General features: G+C 34.5%; 1 protein-coding gene across 1 annotated transcript in view; it reads right to left on the bottom strand.

Moving 5' to 3' along the window:
• The window catches only part of LOC100985670 (multidrug resistance-associated protein 1-like), a 92,821-nt gene that overhangs the window by 40,219 nt on the left and 26,390 nt on the right, over positions 1–26,212 (bottom strand). The window contains 11 exon segments of the mRNA XM_008972543.4: positions 4,971–5,133; positions 6,243–6,410; positions 9,475–9,651; positions 13,497–13,623; positions 13,988–14,054; positions 14,152–14,236; positions 16,764–16,910; positions 18,243–18,386; positions 20,431–20,496; positions 22,886–23,066; positions 23,068–23,129. Coding sequence (XP_008970791.4) covers positions 4,971–5,133; positions 6,243–6,410; positions 9,475–9,651; positions 13,497–13,623; positions 13,988–14,054; positions 14,152–14,236; positions 16,764–16,910; positions 18,243–18,386; positions 20,431–20,496; positions 22,886–23,066; positions 23,068–23,129 — 1,387 coding nt within the window.

Raw genomic sequence — 26,212 nt, 5'->3', positions numbered from 1 at the left:
CTCTGTGAAACATGGGGATTCTGTGGCTCAAAGAATGAAAATTCAGTTAGAAGATGTTTCAGCCTCTCCCTCTAAGGCACAGTCTCATCTTTATAGCCTTTAATAATAATATTTAAATTTATTTATTTTCAATTTATAAGATACTTTTACATGCATTATATAAATTGAGCTCACAAATGACCTGATAAGATATGAGAATAGGTAAATTTACCTATATTTTGCAGGAGAAAAAAAAAAACTCAGAGAGGGTAAGTGGCTTGCCTGAAACCCAGAATTGTTTAAGACAGAGAAAGGGAGGAGACCAAGTTTTGGGGAAGAAGCAAGCATCAGTAAACGAGAGTGAGCCACTCCTGCTTTTCACACTAAGTCAGTACTGAGTCAATGTACTTGTTCCTACACATTTGATACAATGTTTAAGAGCTTGGTTGTTCTCTGACATGAAACAGAGGTAGCATGGAATTCAAATTCTGTCACTTGCCTTCTGTCTTAATTTGAGCAAGACACCTAATCTCTGTAAAATGAGGACCATGGTAGCCTCTGGAGTTTTGGGGGTTGGGGGAGGATTAAGTAAATGTAAAACTCATGAATATATTGAGATCGTTACTATCCATACAAGCTCTCATCAGTATAATTAGTTTGTGTAAGAATTAGCCTAGGCTGGGCGTGGTGGCTCACGCCTGTAATCCCAGCACTTTGGGAGGCTGAGGTGGGTGGATCACGAGGTCAGGAGATTGAGACCATCCTGGCTAACACAGTGAAACCCCGTCTCTACTAAAAAATACAAAGAATTAGCCAGGTGCAGTGGCGAGTGCCTGTAGTCCCAGCTACTCGGGAGGCTGAGGCAGGAGAATGGCATGAACACCGGAGATGGAGCTTGCAGTGAGCCGGGATCAGGCCACTGCACTCCAGCCTGGGCGACAGAGCAAGACTCCGTCTAAAAAAAAAAAAAAAAAAAAAAAAAATTAGCCTAACTTAAATCTGTAAATATGTAAAATTTATCTTTAGCTTTGTTATATTTTTCTTCATAAACCCATTTCTCACCTCTGATTTGATTATGTTATATAACATTTCCATAAGGCAAAACTCTTAGATTTTTTAGAGTTAGATGGAATCTTAGGGATTTGTTATATACAAACCCACATTACACTGCAAAGTGTACTTTTTACCATTTACTTTCTAAGCTACCTGTTATTGACTTCAGCAATGAGAGTAAGAATGATAGGAAAGAAAAAGAAATGGCTAATAAGCAGTTTGGGGGACAGGGGAGAGATAATAATGTACATTGTTCAGCTCCATGTCTGCCACTAGGAAAAACAGAGCAAGCTGAAGCACTATATTTCACAAACGGGAAGAACCACAAGAATGAAGTCATTTGATGAAGACCGATATGGTTATTCAGTGAGAGAACTAGATTCCAGGATTCCTAACAAGTGGTCCACTGTTTATTCCACAATGTTGTGCTGATTTATACACTAGTTCCCCCTTACCTGCAATTTTGCTTCCTGCGGTTTCAGCTACCCACGGTCAACCGTGGTCCAAAAATATTAAATGAAAAACTCCAGAAATAAACAATTCATAAGTTTTAAATTACTTGCTATTCTGAGTGGCCTGATGAAATATTTCACTGTTCTGCTCTGTCCTGTCTGGGAAGTGAGCCATCTCTTTGTCTAGCACATCCATGCTGTGTGGATGCTCCCCACACATTGCTCACTTAAGAGCCTGGGTTATCCGATCAACTGTCATTGTATTAAAGTGCTTGTGTTCAAGGAACTCTTATTTTTCTTCATAATGGCCCCAAAGCACATGAGTAGAAATGCTGGCGTCTGGGTCTATTTTATTATTAGTTATTGTTGTTAATCTCTTACTGTGCCTAGTTTATAGCTTGAACTTTATCATAGGCATATACATCATTTCAAGAAGCATAGTATATAGAGAGTTAGGTACTATCCAAAGTTTCATTCAACCACTGGGGGTCTTGGAATGCATCTTTTGTGGATGAGGTGTGCCTACTGCACTCCCATTGTAGTGACACATAAATTAAGTAGAATTTTGAAACTGAAGAATTGTGTACCTTTTAAAAGAATTTTTGAACAGACTCAAGACCAAAAAGGGTGAATTATTATAAATAAATGAAAGATCACAGAGTGATTACTCTTCTTACATCCTACTCTCTGCCAGGTAATTTCTTTCCCTTAAATCTCAGCAAAAGTGGGCTCAAACAGAACCTAATTTCCCTTGATATTTATGCAAATAACAGAAAGAAATTCCCCACAGGGACAGACTTGCACCTAAAATCTGTGGAACCAGAGCAAGAATGCAAATAAATGCTCACATGTTGCATTTCCAATTACTTAAAAGTCATTGATGGAACTAAAAGACTCAAGTTCTATTGCTTTCTCTGACCAATACACCTTCCAAGCCACCTGGAAGGCAAGGATCAGATGAGAATGCCTGGATTCCTGAGACTTCCTCTGGGGGACATGGCAGTCCTTGATGAGTCAGTCTCAGCCAAGGCTTTTGCTGCTCTTCTCCCCCTCCCAAGCTCCATTTTGCACTCTCAGAAGCTCTGTACATCTGCAGATACTTCAGCTGCCACGTCCAGACTCTGCCCACTCTCCCACCCGCGAGAGAAACATCCTCAGGCCAAAGAATGATGCATGCCACAGGGCAGTCTGTCCATGAGAGAACAAATCTGAGGAATGAGAACCCAGGTCCCAGGAACAACCTTCCATCATTTGAGCAGAGAATTCTGGGACCTGAGTACCTAGATGGTCAAGAAGCAGGAAATGGGGAGGACACTCTTAGGCAGAGAGCCATGAAGGGAAGGCTAGAGTGGGAACTGACTAAAGCATGAAGTACAGGGCCAGGTTCATTTGGCCCAGGTTTAGGGGGCAGCATTGCAGGACATCATGCTGAATGTAAGCTATTATTTAATGTAGTGTTTGATATCAAAATCCATTTTTGTCTTGCTCCCTACAGTGGCTAAGGAAATCATACTCTATAGAGCTAATCTTTTACAGATTATCTCTTGATCTAGTTATCTAGTTTTTATTGTGAGTATAAGTCTTTATGTATTTTTTATCCAGCATTCAAAAAATCAAAATTCCAGAATATTTACTTTTAATAACACATTCTATTTCTGGCATAAAAATGTTCTCTACTTTCCACCTTTCTGATTGTCATGGAAAAGACAGAAATATTGAGGTAATTTGAAAGAAGTTAAAGTTACATTTTTCTAACTCTGGCAAATTTCTGATTGTGAGTTGGTAACATCTATTAATAGAGATCGATTAACATCTATCAGCCCAACTTTAAGAATATTACTGCTTTTATTCTGCTACAGTAGAGGGCACTTGTACCTAAAAAAAATTATACAAATGCAGAAAAGGTGGGATTTCTGTTTCCAAAATTGGATATTTAAACAACAGCAAATTCCACAGGTTTCAAAAGACATACTGTTTATATTTTATGGCAAATTACATATTTAACTTAAAGCTTACACTCTGCCTACTTTTGGAACTATATTTTCTAAAGTCATTCAATCTATATTTCATGTGACCTTTAAAATAAATGGCCACACACACAAGAAAGACACTGGCTCATAGCATTCCATAGCACCTTGTTAACTCCTGAGGGGATACACTTTCAGATTCATCTGTTTAACAAACAGCTACTGAGTGCCTGTAATTTGCCTAGCATGAGGCTACCTAAGTGACAGGGATAGAGAAATGACAGACTCCATGCTTCTCCTAGTCTAGGAGGCACTCCTAGACATCTGTTTTCTACACAAGAAGCATAAATTACTACTTAACCTTTCTGAGAAGGCAAGGAATCATTTCCAAAGTGCTAGACGTTAAGAAAAGAGGAAGCTCTTTTGTTAAGGATGCCAACAGTCATCTGACAATGCACCAAATAATTTTGCAAATAGAATATTTGTAATATGAGAAAGGTGGAAAAACAAGGAATTTTAAAAATAGTACTACAAAACTAATGTGCGTTAGCTTAGGTCCGAAAGAGAAACATCAGCAAAATGACTTTGTTGTTGAATTTCATGGCATTAAAATAATAAATTGTACTGATCTTGTTATAAACCAATTTCATATTTTTAGGACTTTATATCCAGGACAAGTGTCAGGTGAGCTAATGGATACTAGTTCATGTAGAAAATAATGAGACATAGTTCTATATTTCTTCTTTTATCTTGAAATTATGAAATAGTTAACTGGTTTTACAGTTAGTTTGCTGTGCTGCTCTGGAAAGGTATAGGAAAAGGATCTAGAAAAGTACAGGAAAAAATATGATGGTCTCTACATGACAAACCATCTACAGCTGTAAAAAGAGATGATGGTACATTACCCAACTTTAGGATAATGCTGGATATCAAACATTCTTGCATCTTACACACTGGATAAGCATCAAACCACTTACTTTATTTTAAAATGTCCATACATCTTAATTTAATATTCTAGGGCTAGAGTAACAAAAATTGATAAATAAAACTAAATAAATAGTTAATTCTTAAAAGTTGAACAAACATCAATCCCTTTTGCCTTTCCCAATTTCTTTCTTTTGTTTTCTCTTCCTCAATGTGCTATATTATATCTAGATGTTTAAAATATTTATTATTTATTTCACATGTATGTTCCCTGTTCTTAATTGAAAAGTAGATATAATGTTTAGAGTGATTATGTTCTCGACTTGGACTAGAGTTTATAAGTAATCTAATTTCTTATTTCATAAATGAATAAACAGACCCCAGGGAACTTAAAACTTTTCTTAAAAATCACAAATGAGTTTGATTTAACTGATGTGTCTCACTGTATTTGCTTCTTTCCTGTGGAAAGGAAGGTGCCCCGCCCCTGACTTAAGCAGGATGAATGAAAATTTATAGCATGAAATTACGCAATTAATGAACTTTCAAAATGGGTACGTATACTGTATCTTAAGTTTATTTTTTATTGTGTCCTTACCTTTTTCTTGTTCACTGATGACTTGCTGCAAATTAGTGAGATTTTTGGTTTCACACAGCAGCTCCTGGTATGTTCCCATTTGAGTTATTCTGCCACTTTTCATTACAACAATAAGATTGATTTGTGGCAGAAGTGTGAGATTGTGTGTCACTAAAATACAAGTCTGAAAAACAAAGTGTTTTATCTCAGAGATTACGAAAAATGGCTTTTTTAAAAAAGCTACAGTGACTTTTTTCCTTTACTATTTCAGAGTATGATTTTTGGTAGGTGCCAGTTTAAGGCAGCATCTATATATTTTACAAGGAATAATGACATGCTGCTAGATGAGAAAATAGTTTCTAAATGTGATTTTTAACACTTTAGTTCGGGCATTTTTTCGTTCATTAGAAATGAATCAATTTAATTGCAAATTTAAAACAATTTCATATATGTCATTCTTGCTTATTTTTAAATATACAGTACCATTACAAAAAAGTGTTTAATCCAAGTCATAATTCATAGTCCTTATTTTTAAATCATTCATATTATTTTATACATATACATACAATTAAGTGTGACATTTTTAATCTTGGGTTTATGTCAATATATAAGGATGTTTGTTTATTTTTACTGAGACATATATTTTATAATTTTATACATATATTTTCAAAGTTCTCTATATTAATAATTCCATAAACACATATTATGAAGAAATGAATGTGGCTTTGGAGTCAGACATACTTTTAAAAATCTCTATTGTTCTTAAGTTGAGCAACCTATATCAAGTCATTGTGAGCCCTGAGCTCCTTTATATGTGAAATAGGGATTGAACTAATTTACCCTGTGAAATATGGCATGTACTGGTAAATACTAATTTTCATCTTCTTGGCCCTTTAACAAAACAGCTGAATCACTATGATTGCTGTGATAATAATATCAAATTGCTATGTTAATAATATAAAATTTTATTAATATTTTGGTGTGCACCAAAATACCATTGTAAAAATCACTTGAGTCAACAACAATTCATTATGGCACATAAATCCCCTTAGGATATGGTATTAGATGAAGAGATAACAATCACATAAATTGTCACCAGAGTAAACTTGTAAGTAAAACTTTAAAAATTACCCATTGACATTTGCCTGTGAAATTGCAATCTGAGCATCCCATTTTTTTCATGTGAAATGTGACTACTTTGCTTAAACAAATAAACAAAATAAATGGAATTTTAGGCACAGTGCTAGATAGATCCCCTGCCCCACAAGAAAGCATAAATGAAACCATGGCTACCCGGTTTTTCAAAAGGCCCAAGGACCCTATCACTTTTTCAAAAAGCTGCTTTCCAACATGAACATCAATAGCAGACAAGGGATCATCCAGAAGGTAGATGTCAGCCCCACTGTAGACAGCTCTGGCCAGGTTTACTCGATGTTGCTGGCCCCCACTTATATTCACACCCTGAAAATGGAGCAGAAGAAAAACAAGACCAGAGGAAATGTGTATACATCTCAAAGCACGTGCAGTTACATCCAAATGCTATTCTATAGCATGGATAGATAGCAACCCAAGATGAACGCTCCAACCTTTCTTTATCTACGACTTTCCAGTCCTAGCCCCATCTCATTTCCTAGCATTACTAACTTGCACAAATTAGAAGATATATCTACTTTCTCTTAAGTGCTTACTCTTAACGATTAAGGAGATGCTAACGATTAAGGAGAAAAGAATTTCCGAATCTCTAACTCTGAAAAGTCGTGCCTGTAGAATATTAAACAAGACTTTTGGCTGCCAACCCTATACTGGCCCTAGTGATTATTTTTAATTTGACACATAGGAAATTGAAAATAATAGCTAAATTACTAAAGAAGTGATCAACATGTCCTATTTTCTCCTGTAGAAAGATTAGTACAAGTCTTGTTGGCAAAAGTACAACTCTAAGAAGCAAGAATAGGGAATATTCATCACTCCATGTGAGAATTAAAGTTGACACGTACAACCATGTATGAAGAATTATGGAGCCAGGCCCAATTTACTTGATTTATTTTATATTTAGTGTTTACAGATCTGGTTTAAAATCTCTCAGTGCAACACAGAACTTAGCCAATGACCTGTAATTATAAAATGCCATTGCCTCTTTGCATTTTTCATCCTTCTCCTACTCAGCAAACATCTTCTGGGTATGACTATATTTTGAGTACTATGCTAGTGCTTGGGATTTAAAGATAAGTGAAACAGAGTCTGTCATGAGGAGATCACATTTTAGCAAGGGGCATAGGCATTATACACCCTCCTCTCACACACTTATATACACACATGAAGGAATGTAATATGTGTGTGTGCATATGCTTATAATAGCACCTAAGTCATATGTTTGTTGGGAGCATTCAATAAGATTAGAGTAAAAATTTTAGGAAAAATCCAACACTCTGTATGGATACAATCAACATTAGCTATTATCATCCAGTTACTCTTCTTTCCAATTCACCCTCTATCTTGTCATCACTTTTCTGTAATTATGTCATCATCTTGCATGAAAACCTTGGATATCCGCAGCTCCCTCTTTTCATCACTCATGAGCAACAGCAAAAACAACAAATTATTTAGTATAAATCTAAGATGCTTATATTCTGGCATTAACTCATCTCTTCACCCACTCTCCCAATGTTGCCTACAACTGACTGTGGTTTGCCAAGCAGACTAACCTGGTCTTTCATACTGGGAAGAGGCTATTCACTCTGCTTGGGAGACCACATCCTTTTGTTTTAACTTAAGGGCTACTCACACTGAAATGGCCTCTGAAGGCAACTTTCCATCAGGTGTCCCAAGTGAAGTGATTCATTCCCCTCCTTCCTGTCTTGCTGCGCTTTGTGTATTCATCCCATTGCTAGAATTGGCAATATTTATCTCAGTCTCTCTCACTAGCCTATGAGCTCCTACCTAGTTAATCCTTGTGTTCCTGACACCCAGCATCTAACGCTAGATGATTCATAAATATTGATAAAGACAACTGATTAGTATTATTGGCAGAGGTCCACCAGACTGCAAATCCCTTGAAGGCAGAGTGGTAGAGCTCTCACTCACCATTGTGTACCCCATAGCAGAATAAGGGCATATAAAAAATTAATAAATGTGGTCAAATGAAGAATGCCAAAAGAAAAGATGAATACAAGTAGGGGAAAAGTCTACAGTCATTGCCTTTATTGTCTCTTAAGCACCTGTAAACAGATTTCATTTTGAAATATTCAATTACTTGTGTAAAGTTGAAATGCAGACTGGGATAAATTTAATCATAAAAATAAGACGTTATGAATGGCAATAGCATTCAATGCCTATATTAAATCTATACTTCTTAGTTTGGATTTGTTTCCCTTTTTAAGATTTTTTATAGTTACAAAATATCAGATATTTCATATTTTTAGAGATTGGGTTTATCAGCATCTTGTTCAACATGTATTAACAAATTTGAAGAAGAATTCACATTTCTGCCTTTCAGCTATGGAATCACTTTGCTTAGAGATGGTGAAGATGCAAGAAGAAATCCAAGGGTTGGAAAAAAATAAACCTATTTGAAACTATTGAGAATATACATCTGTAACGTTATAGATTATAAATGAAGTAATTCTAGTTACAAGGTAAATTCTGGCTCATCCCGGATTTTATATATTTCTACGTTCTACAATTTTGTTATATATTTCTTGTATTAATCTCTATAATGGGCTTATTAGATAACATGAGGGCAGGTGTAAAGATGTCTAACAATTGTATGCTCGCTCTCTTTTCAGAGATTCAAAGCTCTCAGTAAGGATTATTTATTCATCTTTATAGCACACATGAATTGTAGGCAGAGGCCACATTTGCATTCATGTTTAATTAATGGAGATTTTAGTCAGGGGGTGGAGATAATCTCTCGTGGTTCATACTTCGGCTCATGATATATATATTTTTTAAATCCAAAACACTGAGCAGAGTAATGACTATTTACTAACACAATGAAAATGAAATAGAACAAAGAGAGACGATTGGGAAACAAGTTCCACTTTAGCAGGAATGAGCAAACGTGGAGAAGGCACGTTCATAACAGTGTTGTTATCAGAGCTTCTTTAGAATCTGGACTCGGGTGCCACTGCTGGAGACTGATGCTCTTTCGCTCCTGTTTTAGCCTTGACTTTGCGCACCAGAGATACAGGAATAAACAAAACTATTAGTCACTCTTTAGAAAGTGAACTGCATTGTGCCAGCCACCAAAACAAAAGTATGATGATCTAATTAATGGGCTTTTATTCCCCCACGTGGATACTAACAACAGAATTTCCGACTGATTTTTAATCTGTTTTCCAAAGAGTCAATTATAAATAATTACTTGTCCTTAATACTGCCGTCTCTTACATAGGAATTACATAATAATTTTTTAAAATTATAGTTGTATAGCTCTTCGAGACTTCAAGAAAAAGGCCATAAACATTTTATTAGCACAGCTGAATGGGATTATATTTCTTTACATGATAAATTACAGTTTCCTTACTCTTTCTCCAATCTCAGTTTGATCTCCCTTTGGCAACTGCTCCAAATCTGGAAGGAGAGCACAGGCTTCCAATACTTGCTCATAAAACTCTTTCTTCATGATGGAGCCAAAGAGAATGTTTTCTTGCAAAATGCAATTCTGAATCCAGGCCTGCTGAGAAACATAAGCCACAGAGCCCTAAAAAAGAAAGAGGTTAAAAAAAATTCTTAACTAGAGAAAAGGAGAAGTTGCATGCTCCATAGTAAAGGAACATATTTAATTAATGGTTTTGCCTTCTTTAGCTTTAAAATAGAAATAAAAAAATTAATATAGATAAATATAATTATATAGATCATGGCACCATATTTTATGTTTTATTGGAATTTCCTCTAAATGAGTTACTTTGTGCTTTTTATTTACTTTCACTGTAGCTTCTATCTAAGTTATCTGTCTCTAGTGGTATTCTCTGGAAGCAGATGCAGAGTGTGATAGTTTGCTAGAGCTGCAATAACAACATACCATGGACTGGGTGGCTTAAACAATGGAAATTTATTCTCACAATTCTGGAGGCTAGAAGTCCGAAATCAGGTGTTAGCAAGGTTGATTTCTACTGAGGCTACTCTCTTCAGCTTGTTGATGATTGTAATTTTCTTGTGTTTCACATGGTCTCTCTCTCTCTCCCTCTTTGTGTGTGTGTGTGTGTGGATGCTAATTCCTCTTATAAGGACACCAGTGATATTGAATTAGAACCCACCTTAATGAGCTTATTTTAACTTAACTAGCTCTTTAGAGACCTTGTGTCCAAATACAGTCACATTCTGAGGTACTAGGAATTAGAACTTCAACATATGAATTTTGGGGGAACACAATTCAGTCTATAACACTGAGTCAGATTTTGGGGCTCAAGTTGTTTATTTGGGATCAACCCCTGTGGAAGGAAAGGAAGAGGGAAGATTAGGCAGAGGGAGAAGCCACAGATGCAGATGTGATACAGAACCAAGAAAGCTTTGGCCAATCCTCCAGAGTGCCATGGAAGAGAATTGGTCATCAGAGCTGTCCCAAGTCAGGCTGAGCAAAAGTGGGACCCTGGGACAGGCCACTATCTGAAGTCCAGGCCAACCTTGAAGGAGATGACTTCCTGTTCATACTCCCACAGCTGGGACTTGTAGGAGTCTTAACTAATAGGAGGATCTGGGTGGCAAATCTCCGTGTGTTATACATTAACCACTGATCCCAAATTTATTTTTTATGATTTTATACCTTGAAATGATTTTTAAATATATGACAGTCTGCTGCATAAAATATCTTCTCAACTAACCCTTCTTTTCTAGAAAAAGAACCCACAGTATTTGCACTAGTGGCCTACCTTTCAATCTACCCCATGGACTCAATCCAAACATTGATTTAGTATTTTAAGTACTCCACACTCTAACAATACCAGACACTTAAAGTACTTTCTGATATACACACATGTGCAGCCATTATTAGCCTTTTGATTTCTACCTACTACTTTAAAGGTGAAAGATTAACTTAGAATTCTTCTTTGTTGAGTATGTAAGACACAGAGTGGCTTTTGATCAAAAACAATATAATTCTGATCTGACCTGATCTTGAACACAAAAGGAATTGTTCTCAAATTGCCTTGTGAAGTGAATAATCTAAACTTTGCTTTGAATTGCATATTAAGTCAGCACGTGACTGATAGATATTTTCAATATTTGCTATGTATTAAGCAAGTTGAGCAGTGCAGAGGATAAAAAACAAAGGAGAAGAGATTGAAGAACATGAGAAAACAGAAACTAAATACTACATTAAGAGGTATGGCCTTTTATTGGTATTAAAACAGTTGAAAAAGAGTTGATCAATTTTCATAGAGATGTAAATGTTCTTTTTTATTATTTCCTTTCACATACAAATGAAAACATTTTGTTTCATTCTTAATAATGAAACTATAATAGAAGTTTTGTGAATTCAAAAATGGTCTCCATATCGCTGATGTTTCTACCACAGAACACTGAATACTGAATACTTTTCATGAACGGTGCCTGGTGTGAGCTTTTGATACTGAGAAGAGTAGGGAATCTACAGAGAAAGTTTAGCGATAATAGGCAGTCTTAGAGTTTGAACATTGTGGATTAAAATATGCCTCAAAAAAGTAATCATCTGAAAAACCGAAAAATAGAAAGTGCACACAAAAGCACTTTGAAAATGCTGCTATAATGTTAATTTTACTTAAATAGAGATAATCAAGATGATACAAATTCTGAATAAAAAATATTTGGGGAAATAATTCAGAGTGTGATACTTCAAATCCTGCCATTGATCCAGGCCAAAATCTTCCTGAAGGCCAATGACCAGTTATCAAAACAGATAATATCTTTTTACTTGGGCATCTGTAATTTAATATAAACAAAGAATATACTCTCTGTTTTATCACTAATAATGGCATTATTACAGTTTCTTTCATCACTAGGAGCACCTTCTTAATTAAAAACATTCAAAGATATCAGAAATAATCTTTAAATCTTATTATGAGAGCCTCAACAATCGTAATAAAGATGATGATCATCATGCATATTCATAGAGAAGAGCTAGGCTAGGTCTTTGCACATTATCCTATGCAATTCTCACCCAGCCTTTTCAGCTTATTACTATTATTAATGAATTAGGTGAAATCTAGAACTGACATTATTTTTATCTTTATCAATTTCTAATTATTTTTCAAGATCAAATAAAGGGCGACCGGTCTCCTCTCAGATTCTTTTTCGAACTCTTCGAAGCAGAATTTGTTCTTTTTTTGCTTTAATTCATTTTTTATATCTGATTTAGACCTTTTTATAATTGATTATTGCATTTCCCTCACTAGACTATGACCTTTGAAAGAAGAGGGACATATCTTATTCACGTTTACTTCTCTGGCAGAAAGTGCTAGGTACATAGCATGGGCTCAGTAATTGCTTAGTGAAAATAGCTGAAAAACTAAATAAAAATAAAATTAATATGACACTCATTATATTTGTAATGTACACCCAAGTAAAAGGTACAGCTATCTTGAACTGCAGAGAAATGGTTAATTGCAATTGCTACAAACAGCATAGTGCTACAAAGATAGTATATTTAAGGCTTAAAAATAGTGGTGTTCATTAAGTGCAACCTTATTAGAAAAAGTCATAGGAATCATATTTGGCCCTAGACTAGGTAACAGTCATGCCGAGATAAAAGAGAATAACAAAAAATTAGTTACCAAAGGACTGGAATCAGGAAAGATATAAGAGTATAAAGAAATATATGAGGAAAAATAAAAGGAGTTAGAGTTGATTTTTCCCAGAGAGGAAAGAAAAAATAAGAGAGTGGAGAGATACTGATCTCAGGATACACAGAGCTTATTCATCTTGTCACAGGTAAGAAGAAAAGATTGGGCTACTTAGTATTTTACCTAAGAGCTGATTACATGTAAGGAAAAACTCATTGGGTAGTCTACTGTTTCAAAAAGAGAAAGCTGATTAAGAACTTGTTCAATTCTTATTCTTATTGACCTTTAAGAATAGAACAATTAGTCAAGAGTAGACCTCTTCATGGTCCTAATGCTGAATCTTAAATGTAAGTTATTAATAACTTTATTTTTCTGAAGTTTCTTTTTGGTCAAAGATCCTACCCGAGATTGGCTGCAAGACTTCTTAGAAATGAAATGGCTGTAATTACTTAGGGAACCTTGCTGAATAATACATAGAAACCTAATCAAATTACAATATAAATCACATTCATTTCTCTATAATTGGTTGCAATTCAGTTAATATCATCAAACAATTACCATAAGCATTTATAAATGATTTGCTGAAGTATTTGGAGAACAGAATTCTGTCATTAATCTACCCATCATTCATCAATTTCTATGGAAATTGAAATGTTTGTTATAAACTAGAAATGCCCATTAAATGCTTGCATCTTCAATTCAACCTGATAAATTCTTATTGACACTAATGACAAGTTGGCTATAGCTTGTTACATTAGGAGATGTTGAAAGAATGTATTTTTTATTTTACCTTTCTTTGAACTACTCCGGTAAGTTTCTCCATTTCCCCTAGAATGGCAGAAAGCACGGATGATTTTCCAGACCCAACTTGCCCTACAACAGCCACTAAAGCTCCTTCTGGAATCTTTACTTTCAAGCTGCATGAGAAGAAAGGGAGACAACATAGGAAATTCTTTCTATGATTGTTTTTAAAATATATTCCTAGATAAGTCACTGTATGCAGCACTTAGCATCATCCCTGAAATTGTTGCTTTTCACCTTTTTCTACAAACACCTACCCTTCCAAAATGCAAACAAATGAACAATAAAGTGCTGCAGAAAGAAGAAATAATAGAAAAAAGGACAGCAAAATCACCATGAAAATGAAAGGTAAAATGAGAGGTTAAAAGTCTTATTAATTTCAGTATATTAATCTTATTAAAAACCTCCAAGAAATAAAAATATGGAGCATTTTAGAACCCAATATTAACATTAAAAAAAATTCTCCAAACCACGACTTACTCTTTTAGAACTGGCATTCCTGTTTTATCCCAGGAGAAAGAAGCATCTGTAAACCCAATAGCATGATCTAAGGAAGAAAAAAAATATACAATGATGCATTTTAGAACCAATTACCTTCAACCCAGACGTCAAATAAGTAATGAATGAAAAGAGGAAGTGCTGACCTCCTGCATAGTTTGTTTCAATACTATGAGGAAGAAGCTCCTCAGTGTTGAGAAAGTCTTCCAAACGGCCCAGGGATATCTTTGTCTATCAAAATAAGCACAGATGGAATTTATCTTGGGTTCAAGTAGAATTTAAACTAAAAAATGTTTACTACGTTTTACAGGCTAAGTAGAATTTTTACGCAAATTAAAGATATTGAGATAAATATAGCAAGCATAGTTTGAATTGATTTAATGTTACAAATACATTCATTTCTAAAGACAAAGGGCAGTTTCAAGAATCAAAGATCAAAGCTAATGTCATCTATGCAGAAAGTTATGAGAAAAAGAAATGAAAATCCTATTTATTATTCTAGAAAAGCCATAATAACTCTTAATTATTATAGAAAGATTGATTTTTTCCCAACTTCTTTGAGGTATAATTGAGACAAATTATACATATTTAAGGTATACAACTTTTTTTATATACATGCACATTTTGAAATGATGACCACAATCAAGCTAATTAGATTATGTATCACCTCCCGTAGACACCTTTATTTTCCTGTGTATATGAATACCTAACATCTACTCTCTTAGCAATTTTCAAGTATACAATACACTATCATTAACCATAGTCACCATGCTGTACATTAGGTCTCCAGAACATATTCATCTTATAACTGGAAGTTTGTAATCTTTGATCAACAACTCATTCACCTCACCCCACCCCAATGTCACCCTTGAGACTTAATAAGCACTGTTCTTCACTCTGCTTCCGTAAGTTAGACTTTTTTAGATTTCGCATATAAGTGAGATAATAGAGTATTTGTCTCTTTGTGCCTAGTTTATTTCACTTAGTATAATATTCTGCCATGTTGAATAATATTATATTGTTTGTATATTTTCTTTATCAATTTTTTTGCCAATGGCCACTTAGGTTGTTTCTATATCTTGGCTCCTGATAATGCTGTAATGAACATGGGAGTGCATATATCGTTTCAACATAGTAATTTTATTTCCCTTGGATATTTTCCCATAAGTGGGATTTCTATCTCATATGGTAGTTCTATTTTGAATTTTTTGAGGAACTTCCATACTGTTTTCCATAACGGGTGTACCAATTGATGTTCCCACCAACAGTACACAAGGGTTCCCTTCTCTTGACATCCTTGCCAACATTTGTTATTCTTTGACTTTTTGATAATAGCCATCCTAACAGGTGTAGGGTGATATTTTCTTGTGATACAGAAAAATAAGGCTTTAAAAGCAACTTTAAGATTGGTGAGTGAATTCTGCTACTGATGATAAACAAAACTATAATGTTGATAATAATAACATTCAATTATAGTAAAATAGGAAATAGTAATATAGTAAAATAGCTATAAAATGTTTAGCTACATTAGGATAAATAAAATTACACTGTTTTCTGAAAACTGACTTACATACAATTTCTAGTACATTTTTATTTACTTTGTGCTAGGGGACTTGTATCGTTAACACATAAGATGTAATTGGGCTGTAGTTTTGTTTACCAAGTGTGTCAAGTCAGAACATACAGTTAGCTTTTACTTTTTTTTCCATTTTGGAAAAATGGTCTCCTTAAATGAAGGTAGCAGAGTACTGCTAGCAATTGGAAAAGGCTTTGATATCGGACCTTTAGCTAGATTCTAATTTCAAAACTAGAACCAAACTGTTACTCTAAGAACTGACATTTTCTTTATGAGAAGCGTGCTATGAAATCAAATGCTAAAAGCATCACATCAGCGGTTCTTCTATGCCCTCTGTTGGTTATTTTAAGAAAAATAACCTGAAAAAGATGTAACAAAAATAGCTACATTGGTTTTTACTATTCAATTATGTTACTCCTTATTCAAATAATATTTTTTTAAAGAGCTAAGTTCTTAGATTAAAGGATGATTCCAAGAAGCAAATATTCACTTTGTTTATGAATTCAGACTTGAGGGAAATAATTGAATGGAGGATGACCAAACCTGACATCCAAAAAATGTAACCATAAATCTCAGGGCAAAAGGATCAAGGAACTTTTCTGGGTTTCTTGTGGCTTTAGCATCCATCTACTCATTGTATCTAGCATCTAAACAGCCTCCAGGAACTGGAGATTACAACTAAAAGCAGGCTGACCCAGACATCTCACACTTGGCTTGTTGGCTGACTGATATTATCAATGTGCTTTTCTCCCTGCTTATTCATTCAGTATAGATGAAATGCTGCTGAACCCTGGGAAAACATTCGATCTAGTTTCATACAAAGCACCTAATTATAACTTTTCCATTGGAAACAGGAAATGAATCCTGTGATGGCACAGTGGCTAACACCAGCTTTAAAAATGCTAAGTAGAGAATCTAACACTTAACAAGAAAACAAAATAACATATTGAAATATTTAAAAGTCACTTTGATGGAAAAAAAGCACAAGCAAGGAAGACATGATTCTTTTTATTCTATAATGTTCTCTATTATTCATTAATTCGGAAAACTAATTTTGAATGCAGTGTTAAACAACTACATAAAGTGAAATAAAATAAAATTTAAAAGACAAAGAAATAAAATGTCACAAACCATAGACTCCAGTAAAGGAATAATTCCTAGTTTAAGGTATTCTGTATGTACCTGGACCACAGCTGAGATCACGGTTGGTAACTCAAACAGAGGAATCCTTAAAATATTAAACAAAGACATCGATGTGAACACTTTAGTGGCTGTTAAAATGTTTCCTTCATCCAGTAAGAAATAGACACACAAGGTTGCCAGGGACACCTAAAAAATAGAGATGTGTTATTTTCTTCAAATTTCTACTGATAATAACATTATTAGTTACAGTCCCCAAAATTAGAAAATAAAATCTAAATAATTGTGTTTGTTTCCTGAAATTTAGTACTCTTGCTGAAGAACATAAAATATATTTTAGTAAGGGTCATAAACTCATGTATCTTGGACAATGACATCCTTGAGACCATGTGGTCCAGCGCTTTTCTTGTAAGACATGTTATATTCTTACCACAGTTATTATTCCCATTTACATTGTAAACCAGTTCATCATTTCTTTAAATTCAGAAGTTTTATGTAAACTTATATTCCAGTTGCATACATTCTGACTTATATATAATAATTATTCTTTCTTTGTGTCATAAGATTAACTGAGGAAGATATGAATAAATCATGGCTAAGATTTATATTCGTTCTTGTAAGTTTCATCTAGAAAAGGCAGGAAAAATTCATTCATGCATGAGAATGGACTTACTATCATGTATATAGTACTGGCTTAAGCAAATATATCTTGAATGGTCTTACCAATGTATTCCAAATGTAAATATTGCATTCACTTCCATAATACTCACGTTTGTTGACATACAAAAAAATTAATTATCAACATAGAGTGGCAACTTTGATTAAAACTGATGCTCCGGTTATATGTGGCTTGTTTTTCCTTTGGCTTTTGCCCATGGCTTCATATCCCAAGGCAATTTATATTCTAGTTAAAATAGCATGGGATTCCCAATGTTTACGGTGTAATACAAAGAGAATAATGTCGCTTCATGTCAATTCGCCTCTAAATACTAATTTTATAACTTTGAGGATGTTTCCAACTGCTCTGGACTTCCATTTCATCTTGTGAAATGAGAAAAATAATGCCTTATTATTGTGAGATTGAAATAAGGCAATGTATGTAACTTCCCTGACATTCAGTAACAACTCAATAAATGTTGCTTCTCTTCTCATCTCCATATAATATGCCCTTTGAGTCTGCTTAAAAGGAATCAGTCATACATATCAAGCTTTAAAACTGGAATGAAATTCTGAAATGTAGATTATATTTTTAAGAGATATAGGCATATATGAAAAATCTCTGAGAAATTTACAGAGAAGTAAATCTTATTGTGTTTAAAAAATACAGACCAATGAAAACACATACAGTATTTTCTCTTTCTTTGTAACTTTTGTTCTCTAATCCACATAAATTAATGAATGTATTTCTTTACAATTTTAATTCAGATACATAATATTTAACTTTATACATCTTAATTCCAAGTAATTTGGAGGTAAATCTGTAAATCAGATTTGAAAATCAAAACAGGAAATATGACATACACTCAGCAAGAATGGAATGCAGGTTAATGTCAACATGGAAAATACAGTAAGATACCTAGCTGATTTTTGAAATTCCAATTCCTGATCTCGAATTTTCATAATCTTATTTTTATAGGAGGGTTCCCATGCATAAAGTTTGAGGATCTGTAAATGAGTCACACGATAATGATCTGACAATCTATATCATAGAAGAAAAAAATGGACACATACAAACAAATAACACACACACACACAATCGTGAAGATAAAAAATGATGGTACAACCATAAAGAAAACTAAATTGCTTCCACTTTGACTGAATCAGAATATTTTCTTAAATTGCGGTATTTTGGGGGTGGGAGCAGAGCAGAAGGAGGGAATGACCATTCCCCAGCCTTATGTCTCCACCACCCCCAATAGCTTATTTCTGAGCCAGACTCTGGCAACATCCCAGCTGTAAGGCACGAACTCCATAGAACTCCATAGACAGTTTCTGTCTAGCTCAGTTCTGTCACTCTTCCTGCTGACCCAACTCTCACTTCTGCCTATTACCTTTTTCTTTATAGCTAAACTCTTCTCCCTGCCTTTCTAGTTTCTTTACGACAGATGTTTTGGTACTTCAAGCCATTCTCTGGAAGCTGATTAGTGTTTTGAGATTGTAAACTATTTTCTGAGACAGAAAATTTGGGGAAATAGGATCTTACACTGGCTTATTGCAAACACTTTAGAGTGAATTGACTTACATTCAAATTCCAGCTCTATGCGATGCTTATTTTATTTTATTTTATTTTTGAGGTGGAGTTTTGCTCTTGTTGCCCAGGCTGGAGTGCAATGGCGTGATCTCAGCTCACTGCAACCTCCACCTCCCTGGTTCAAGCGATTCTCCTACCTCAGCCTCCCAAGTAGCTGGGATTACAGGCATGAGCCACCATGCCCAGCTATTTTTGTATTTTTAGTAGAGACGGGGTTTCTCCATGTTGCCCAGGCTGGTCTCGAACTCCTGACCTCAGGTGATCTACATGCCTTGGTCTCCCCAAGTGCTGGGATTACAAGCATGAGCCACTGCGCCCGGCCACAATGCTTAATTTTATGTGACTGCTTGACTGGCTATGGGGCCCAGTTGTTTGTTCAAACAGGAGTCTAGATGTTTCTGTGAAGGTATTTCTTAGATGCTGTTAGATTTTCAATCAGTTAAACTCTGAGTTAGACAGATTACCCTCTGTTATATGAGTGGGCCTTATCAAATCAGTTGACAGCCTTAAGAGAAAAGGCTGAGGTTCCTCAGTGGGGAAGGAATTCTGCTTCCAGATTGCCTTCGGATTCAAGATTGCAGCATCAACTTTTGCTAGAATTTTCCATTTACCCACCTGTTCTACAGATATTACACTTGCCTGCCCCCACAATCAGATGAGCCAGTTTCTTAAATCTCTCTTCATATTTCTCTATATCTATATTTCTCTATATGAAATCTATTGATTCTCTTTCTGTGGAGAACTCTAATATACTCTCACTGGTTCTGTAAATTCAGACCTGACCCTTAACTGCTCAGTATCTTTGTTTCCTAGTTAATAAAATGCAAATGGGAAATCTTCTTCTTGAGGTTTATAAGAATTCCATGAGGAAACACATATAAAGTAATAAGCACAGCATTTGATGCATAGAAAATATTTAATAAATGGTAGCAATTATCAGTATTGTCAGAGAGAGGCTTTATAACACCTGTTATCAGACCCCAAGGATACTGACTGCTCTCACTTTTAAACTATCCCAGCTTTTCTAGAGAAAAATAATTTGCAACATACTATTTATAGAATAGCATTTATGTGATCATTTGTATCCCACATAAAATAACCTAAATGACACCTCATCACTTCCACTATATAAATCTGCCTTTACACTGATGGATGTATTATTACCACTCTTGCCTGCTTCATTGCATCTTTTCAACATAATACCTTAAAATAAGTAATATGTTGTGACTTTTAGGATATTTGTGTTTACTTGTGTAAGAAACAAAAAGAAATGGCTGCATTTTATTTGGCTTTGCATTTAAATGTTATTTTAGTAATAAGAATTCCTACAATATCTGAATCTGAAATTTTCTGCCAACAATTATTATCTATCATCACTCTGAGATATTGAGAACACTACAAACTTCATTTGTATTACTATACTCAAAATAGATCCAAGGCATATCCCTTTCATACTACCTTAATTCCATGTAGGATTTCTTTGAGTAGTTTTATCTGTTTATATTTGTTCTTTCTTTGGCTTTCCTATTTAATGGAAAGGAGATAAAAGAATATTTGACAAAATTGGTAATACTTTTACTGATATGTCCACAGCTATTTTAACAATATGGTCTATTTTCTCTATTTTTACTTAAGATTTAATGGAGAAAAGCATCTTACAATATTTATACATTATTCTACTGACAATGTTGGAAGATAGTTATAAATAGGTAACTTGAGCATAGCCAACAGGCGAACAGTAGAATAGTAGAAAATATATTTATTTAAACATAATTTGTTTAAAATGAATAATAGAATAACACCCACATCCTACTAAAATAGAACACATTTCTAAAAACTCCATTAACTGTTTATATACATACTTAGAAGTGTCACAAGAATAAAAATAAGGCTCTCTATAAATTTTATTTGTTCTTTGGGAATTAGAATATTTAAAATGTATATTTTCAAATACCCTTCCTCTTCTTTTTATAAATGTTATTCAATTGTATTTTTATTCAAATATTTAACAATTATCATAATATTTTATACTTGTTTGGGTATCATTTCTTGTGTTTTCTCCATTAACATTGGCACTTTATATGTCATAAGTATTTGTACATCTTATGAAGAATGCATTACAAGCTAATGCGTCATATTCTGTGTGCAATTTAATACCACTAGTATTATGTGTGTGATTTAAAGGCATATTTTCTTTTCTTTTTCTTTTTTTTTTTTTTTTTTTGAGACGGAGTTTTGTTCTTGTTGCCCAGGCTGGAGTGCAATTGCATGAACTCGGCTCACTGCAACCTCCGCCTTACAGGTTCAAGTGATTCTCCTGCCTCAGCCTCCCGAGTAGCTGAGATTACAGCCACGTGCCACCACGCCTGGCTAATCTTATATTTTAGTAGAGATGGGGTTTCTCCATGTTGGTCAGGTTAGTCTCGAACTCCCGACCTTAGGTCATCTGCCCGCCTCGGCCTCCCAAAGTGCTGGGATTACAGGCATGAGCCACCGCGCCGGGCCTAAAGTCATATTTTTTATTTAGTATATTTGGATATAGTATTGAAATATCTTTGAAGGTTATAGGACTCTAGATTAAGGTTCAAAAAATATTCTTCCATTCTTAATAATGTGCCTTTAAATAGCAGTTTTTAAAATCCAGAATATATTTTTTAAAACTAGTTAAAAGTATTTGTTATAAACAAATCTGTTATTCTAAACACTAGCATGCTAAGTACCTTTACTTCATAAATATATGCGATTTTCTAGTTTTTATGTTTAAAAACCAGTCATCTTTTATTTGAAAAATTAAGAAAAATATAAAATACTATACAATTTTTAGTCACTTGGGGTATTAAAGTAAGAAGTAAAAATCTATCCTCCTTCTGTCTAATTCTACTTTACAGGTAACTATTCTTTAAAGACTGATGCTTTATCTCTAGATTACTTCTATGCTTATGCAAATATATTTATAGCTATGTATCTTCATCTATTTACTTCTCCATTACACACATATGTATAGGTATATTCACATTTTAATAATGGATCAATGATATAGCTACACATATGCATGATATATATGCATATATTTAATCTCCTTTTTGCTTTAAAATATGATTGACACGTTTCCATGTCAATATATATTGTTAATCTTTGGTCCATTTAAAATTATAAAATGTTTTCATAAGCAATACATCCACCTCTGTTAATTTAACATATGAAAGCATCTATCTCACTGCAGTGTGATTTCCTTCAATGCAGTGAACTCTGTGGTTTCTCCATTTCTTAGAGTACAGCATAGTGCACACTGTCTAACACATGGCGGGATGTCAAAACATATATTGATGGTAAGATGAATGACTGAATATAAAGGAAGAATATCAACATTAATTTAGTGAAGCATTTCCTGTCTGCTTGCTTCAGTACTTCACTTTTCAAACAACCAAGCATACCCCTACCTCCAGGCTGCATGCATACTCTTCCCTTTGCTTGGTATGTCTTTCCTTCAGGTGTCCACTTGAATTACTCCTTCACCCTGTTGATATACCATTCCCTTCCTGAGGACTTTCCTGATCCTAAATGTAAAATGGCATCCTTTGTCTCTTCATCACTGTATCTTTACTAAATCTTCTTCATATACAAATGTTTTCTCTCTATTTATTTACTTGCTTAATGCCTGTCTCCTCCACTACCCCTCATGAGAGCTGGACTTGTCATTTCCCCTCACTGCTGTACTTCCTGTGCCTGGAACACTGGCTGACATAAGATACATGCTTGTTCAATACTGGTTGAGTGAATAAGTAAATGATAAAATTGGATGACTTCCATTTGTAACTCTCTCTATATAATTAGCGAGATGGTGATTGTTAACTCAAGTCAGAAAACTCAGCTCCTGTTTGACACATGTAACATGAGGCAGTCATTTTCTTACCTTTAACTTTTTTATTTTAGTTTCAGCTAAAGCATTTATTGGTATAACAAACACAAGGACTGCCACCCCTGCTAACACTGCTGGACTCAGCTCTTGCCAAAGGAGATATACGGCCATTAGGATTTGAAAAGGGGCAGACCAGAGGAGATTGAGGTTTGCTGTCAAGTCCATGAGTTGCTGACATCAAGTTAATCATTTCCCCAGTGGAAAACTTTCATCGAGAAACATTTGATAAAAGTAGGGCCTATAAAGAGAGAAGCAAATATTTTAGAGTTCTGTGATTATGGGGCATCTTTATAGTTAAGCAATGGTAACTTTTAATATCAATGTTTAATATAATTAGGAAAATGTACAAGGTTATTTATGTATTGGGGTATTATAAAATGAAGAGACATGATTTTTAGGTGAGGAAATATAATTAGTGATTAAAGTATATACTTTTGGAATAATGTTTATTGGTAGTGAGTAACATTTGGGTTTCCAAACAATAAGAATTTATGGCATACTATGCAGCCATAAAAAGGAAAGAGATCATGTCCTTTGCAGGGACATGGATGGAACTGGAAGCCATTATCCTTAGCAAACTAAGGCAGGAACAGAAAACCAAACACCACGTTTTCACTTGTAAGTGGGAGCTGAACAATGAGAACACATGGACACATGGGGGAGCAACACACACTGGGACCTGTCAGGGGAGTGGGGGCAGAGGGAGGGAGAGCCTCAGGAAGAACAGCTAAAGGACACTGGGCTTAATACCTAGGTAATGGGTTGATCTGTGCAGCAAACCACCATGGCACATGTTTACCTATGTAACAAACCTGCACATCCTGCACATGCACCCTGGAACTTAAAATAAAAGTTGAAGAAAAAAAAGAACCCTCAATAACTTGTTAATTACCAAAATATATATATATATATATCTTCTAGATATATTAAGGCTCTCCTCAATTTGGTGTTGTCCCCATAATGCTACACCATCTAAATGTTATCAATACAAAGTACACAAATGAATCAATGAATATCTAATAAACATTGATGAATAGTTTTATGCTTGAAATTGTGGACAATTAAAAAAGGACACAGTTTTATTTATCAAGGTGATTACTATCTATCTGTAAATCTACACACATACTCTGTTTTGCTGAAAGTGTAAAAACAGCTAATAAGGGCCATGGAAACTTAGAGATGAAAGTAGTGAAAAGGTGTCATAGAGCAGATGCAAATACATCTTTTCTTCCAAGTCCCAATTCTCACTTTCCACAAGTGCATGCTACTTAATATATGTATACTGAATCCAATATCCCCAAGCATAATTATTGGTACCTTCTTACAAAAGATGTGGATAGAAATTTATTTATTTAATTATTCCTCCACTTAAAATTCCCAGTGAAATACATAAACAACTGTAAAAGTAGTGGGAGATTTGTATTTGTACTGGAAACTGGACAAAGGTTCATTTATATATCAAAAAGTGTATGGAATCTTCACTGCATTGATTTAAAGAGGGACAGGACTGAGAGTTGGGGATAGCAAGAGAAAATGACATACAGGAGTCACTCTAAATCTATCTATTCAATAAATTTAAAAAAAAAATGAAAAAGTCCATCTGGAATATAGTAGTTTGTGCCCACAGTGGAACATACAGCCAGGAACATATAGCCAGGTATATGTCATTAGCTGTTTATATGTCTTCTTTGGATAAATGACTATTCAGCCTTAAAAAAGAAGACAACTCTGAAATATGAGACAACATGGATGGACCTTAAGACGTTATGCTAAGTGAAATAAGCTAGACACAGAAAAATAAATACTGGATGAGTTCTCTTACATGAGGTATCTAAAAGGGTCAATTTCATAAAATCAAACACTGCAATGGTGGTTCCAAGGGTGGTGGGGGGAAGGGAAAACCGGGAAGTTAGTACTCAACAGGTACAAAGTTTTAGTTAACCAAGACGAGTAAGCTCTAGAGATCTGCTGTAATATATTGCACCTATAGTTAGCAATAAATCCTTTTTAAGCTTAAAATGTATTAAAATGATAGATTTCATGTTACTTTTTTTACAATAATAAAAGAAAAAATCAATTGCTTTTAGACTATTAGAAAAAATACTGAAAGGTATTATATAATTGAAGGTTGTTTGTATGGCATTTCTAACACTAGGGGAATTTTTTCAAATTTTGGGGTTTTTTTCTTCAGTATTTTTTTCTGCCAAATAAGCTTTTAGATTTCTGAAAGGGACAAAATTCACAAGCCACGAAGGACAATTTAGTTACCATTTATTGCTAAATTATACAATCTAAGCTGCCTTTTTGTTATACGAAACAACTTGAAAGAATACTGTAATATGTGCCAATTACAGCGGATGGTGTAACATTTCTAGAATTGTCTGGTAGGAAGTACTTTAGTCTGTTACAGGAGGAAAAATGTGATTCAGGTGAAAAGAAAGGAAATCTGCCGGGCGCGGTGACTCACGCCTGTAATCCCAGGCGGAGCTTGCAGTGAGCCGAGATCACGCCGCTGCACTCCAGCCTGGGTGACAGAGCGAGGCTCTGTCTCAAAATAAATAAATAAATAAATAAATAAATAATAAATAAATAAAAATAAGTAAATAAATAAATAAAAGAAAGGAAATTTAAAACAATGTTAAAAGTTTGGAAGCTTCTAAGTACTCTTCAATCAAAATGAAAATTAGCCAGGTCATTTGTTATCTAATCACTTTTCTAAGAAGCTGTTACTTTAAAATTCTATCCAAGTTTTAGATTTGTTTTCTACAGTATTTTCATATCATACACATCTTAATATACCCACACACTCACACACACACATAAAGCTGTGTGGCTCATCTGTTTTCAAAACTTCATTCATTTCCCTAATTGAATTATGCTCTAAGAAAATCAACATGAACCAGATATAGTTCCAAGCCCCACAATCTTGATTATCACTAGTTCAGTCCTTAATATTTCATTTTATGAACTGACGATGAAATTTGTCTTGCAATTTCACATTCTCCTTCTTATATATTTGTTACTTTCTAGACTCCATGCCATGACCCTAGTTCTTCATTTCTTTATTTCTTCAATTATTGCACTAGCTCTAAGGGTCTCCTTCTTTCCCATCTCATCTGTTTTTAATCCTTTTGTCCTGATCATCCATCTTATGGCTCAGCTGGGTCCCAATTTCCTATAGAATTCAGGTACATTTTAAAAATATAGCTTTCAATTTTTTTTTTTTTTTTTTAAGCAATCCCTTCTGCCTTTACTATCTCTCCCCACCATTCTGGACATGAAACATTGTCTCAAGCCAATTTAATCTACTCACCATTTTCT

The sequence above is a fragment of the Pan paniscus genome, chromosome 22 (assembly GCF_029289425.2).
Source record: "Pan paniscus chromosome 22, NHGRI_mPanPan1-v2.0_pri, whole genome shotgun sequence".
NCBI classification, from domain to species: domain Eukaryota; kingdom Metazoa; phylum Chordata; class Mammalia; order Primates; family Hominidae; genus Pan; species Pan paniscus.
Note: the sequence above shows the minus strand (reverse complement) of the source record. Positions and strands in the feature narration are given on the sequence as shown.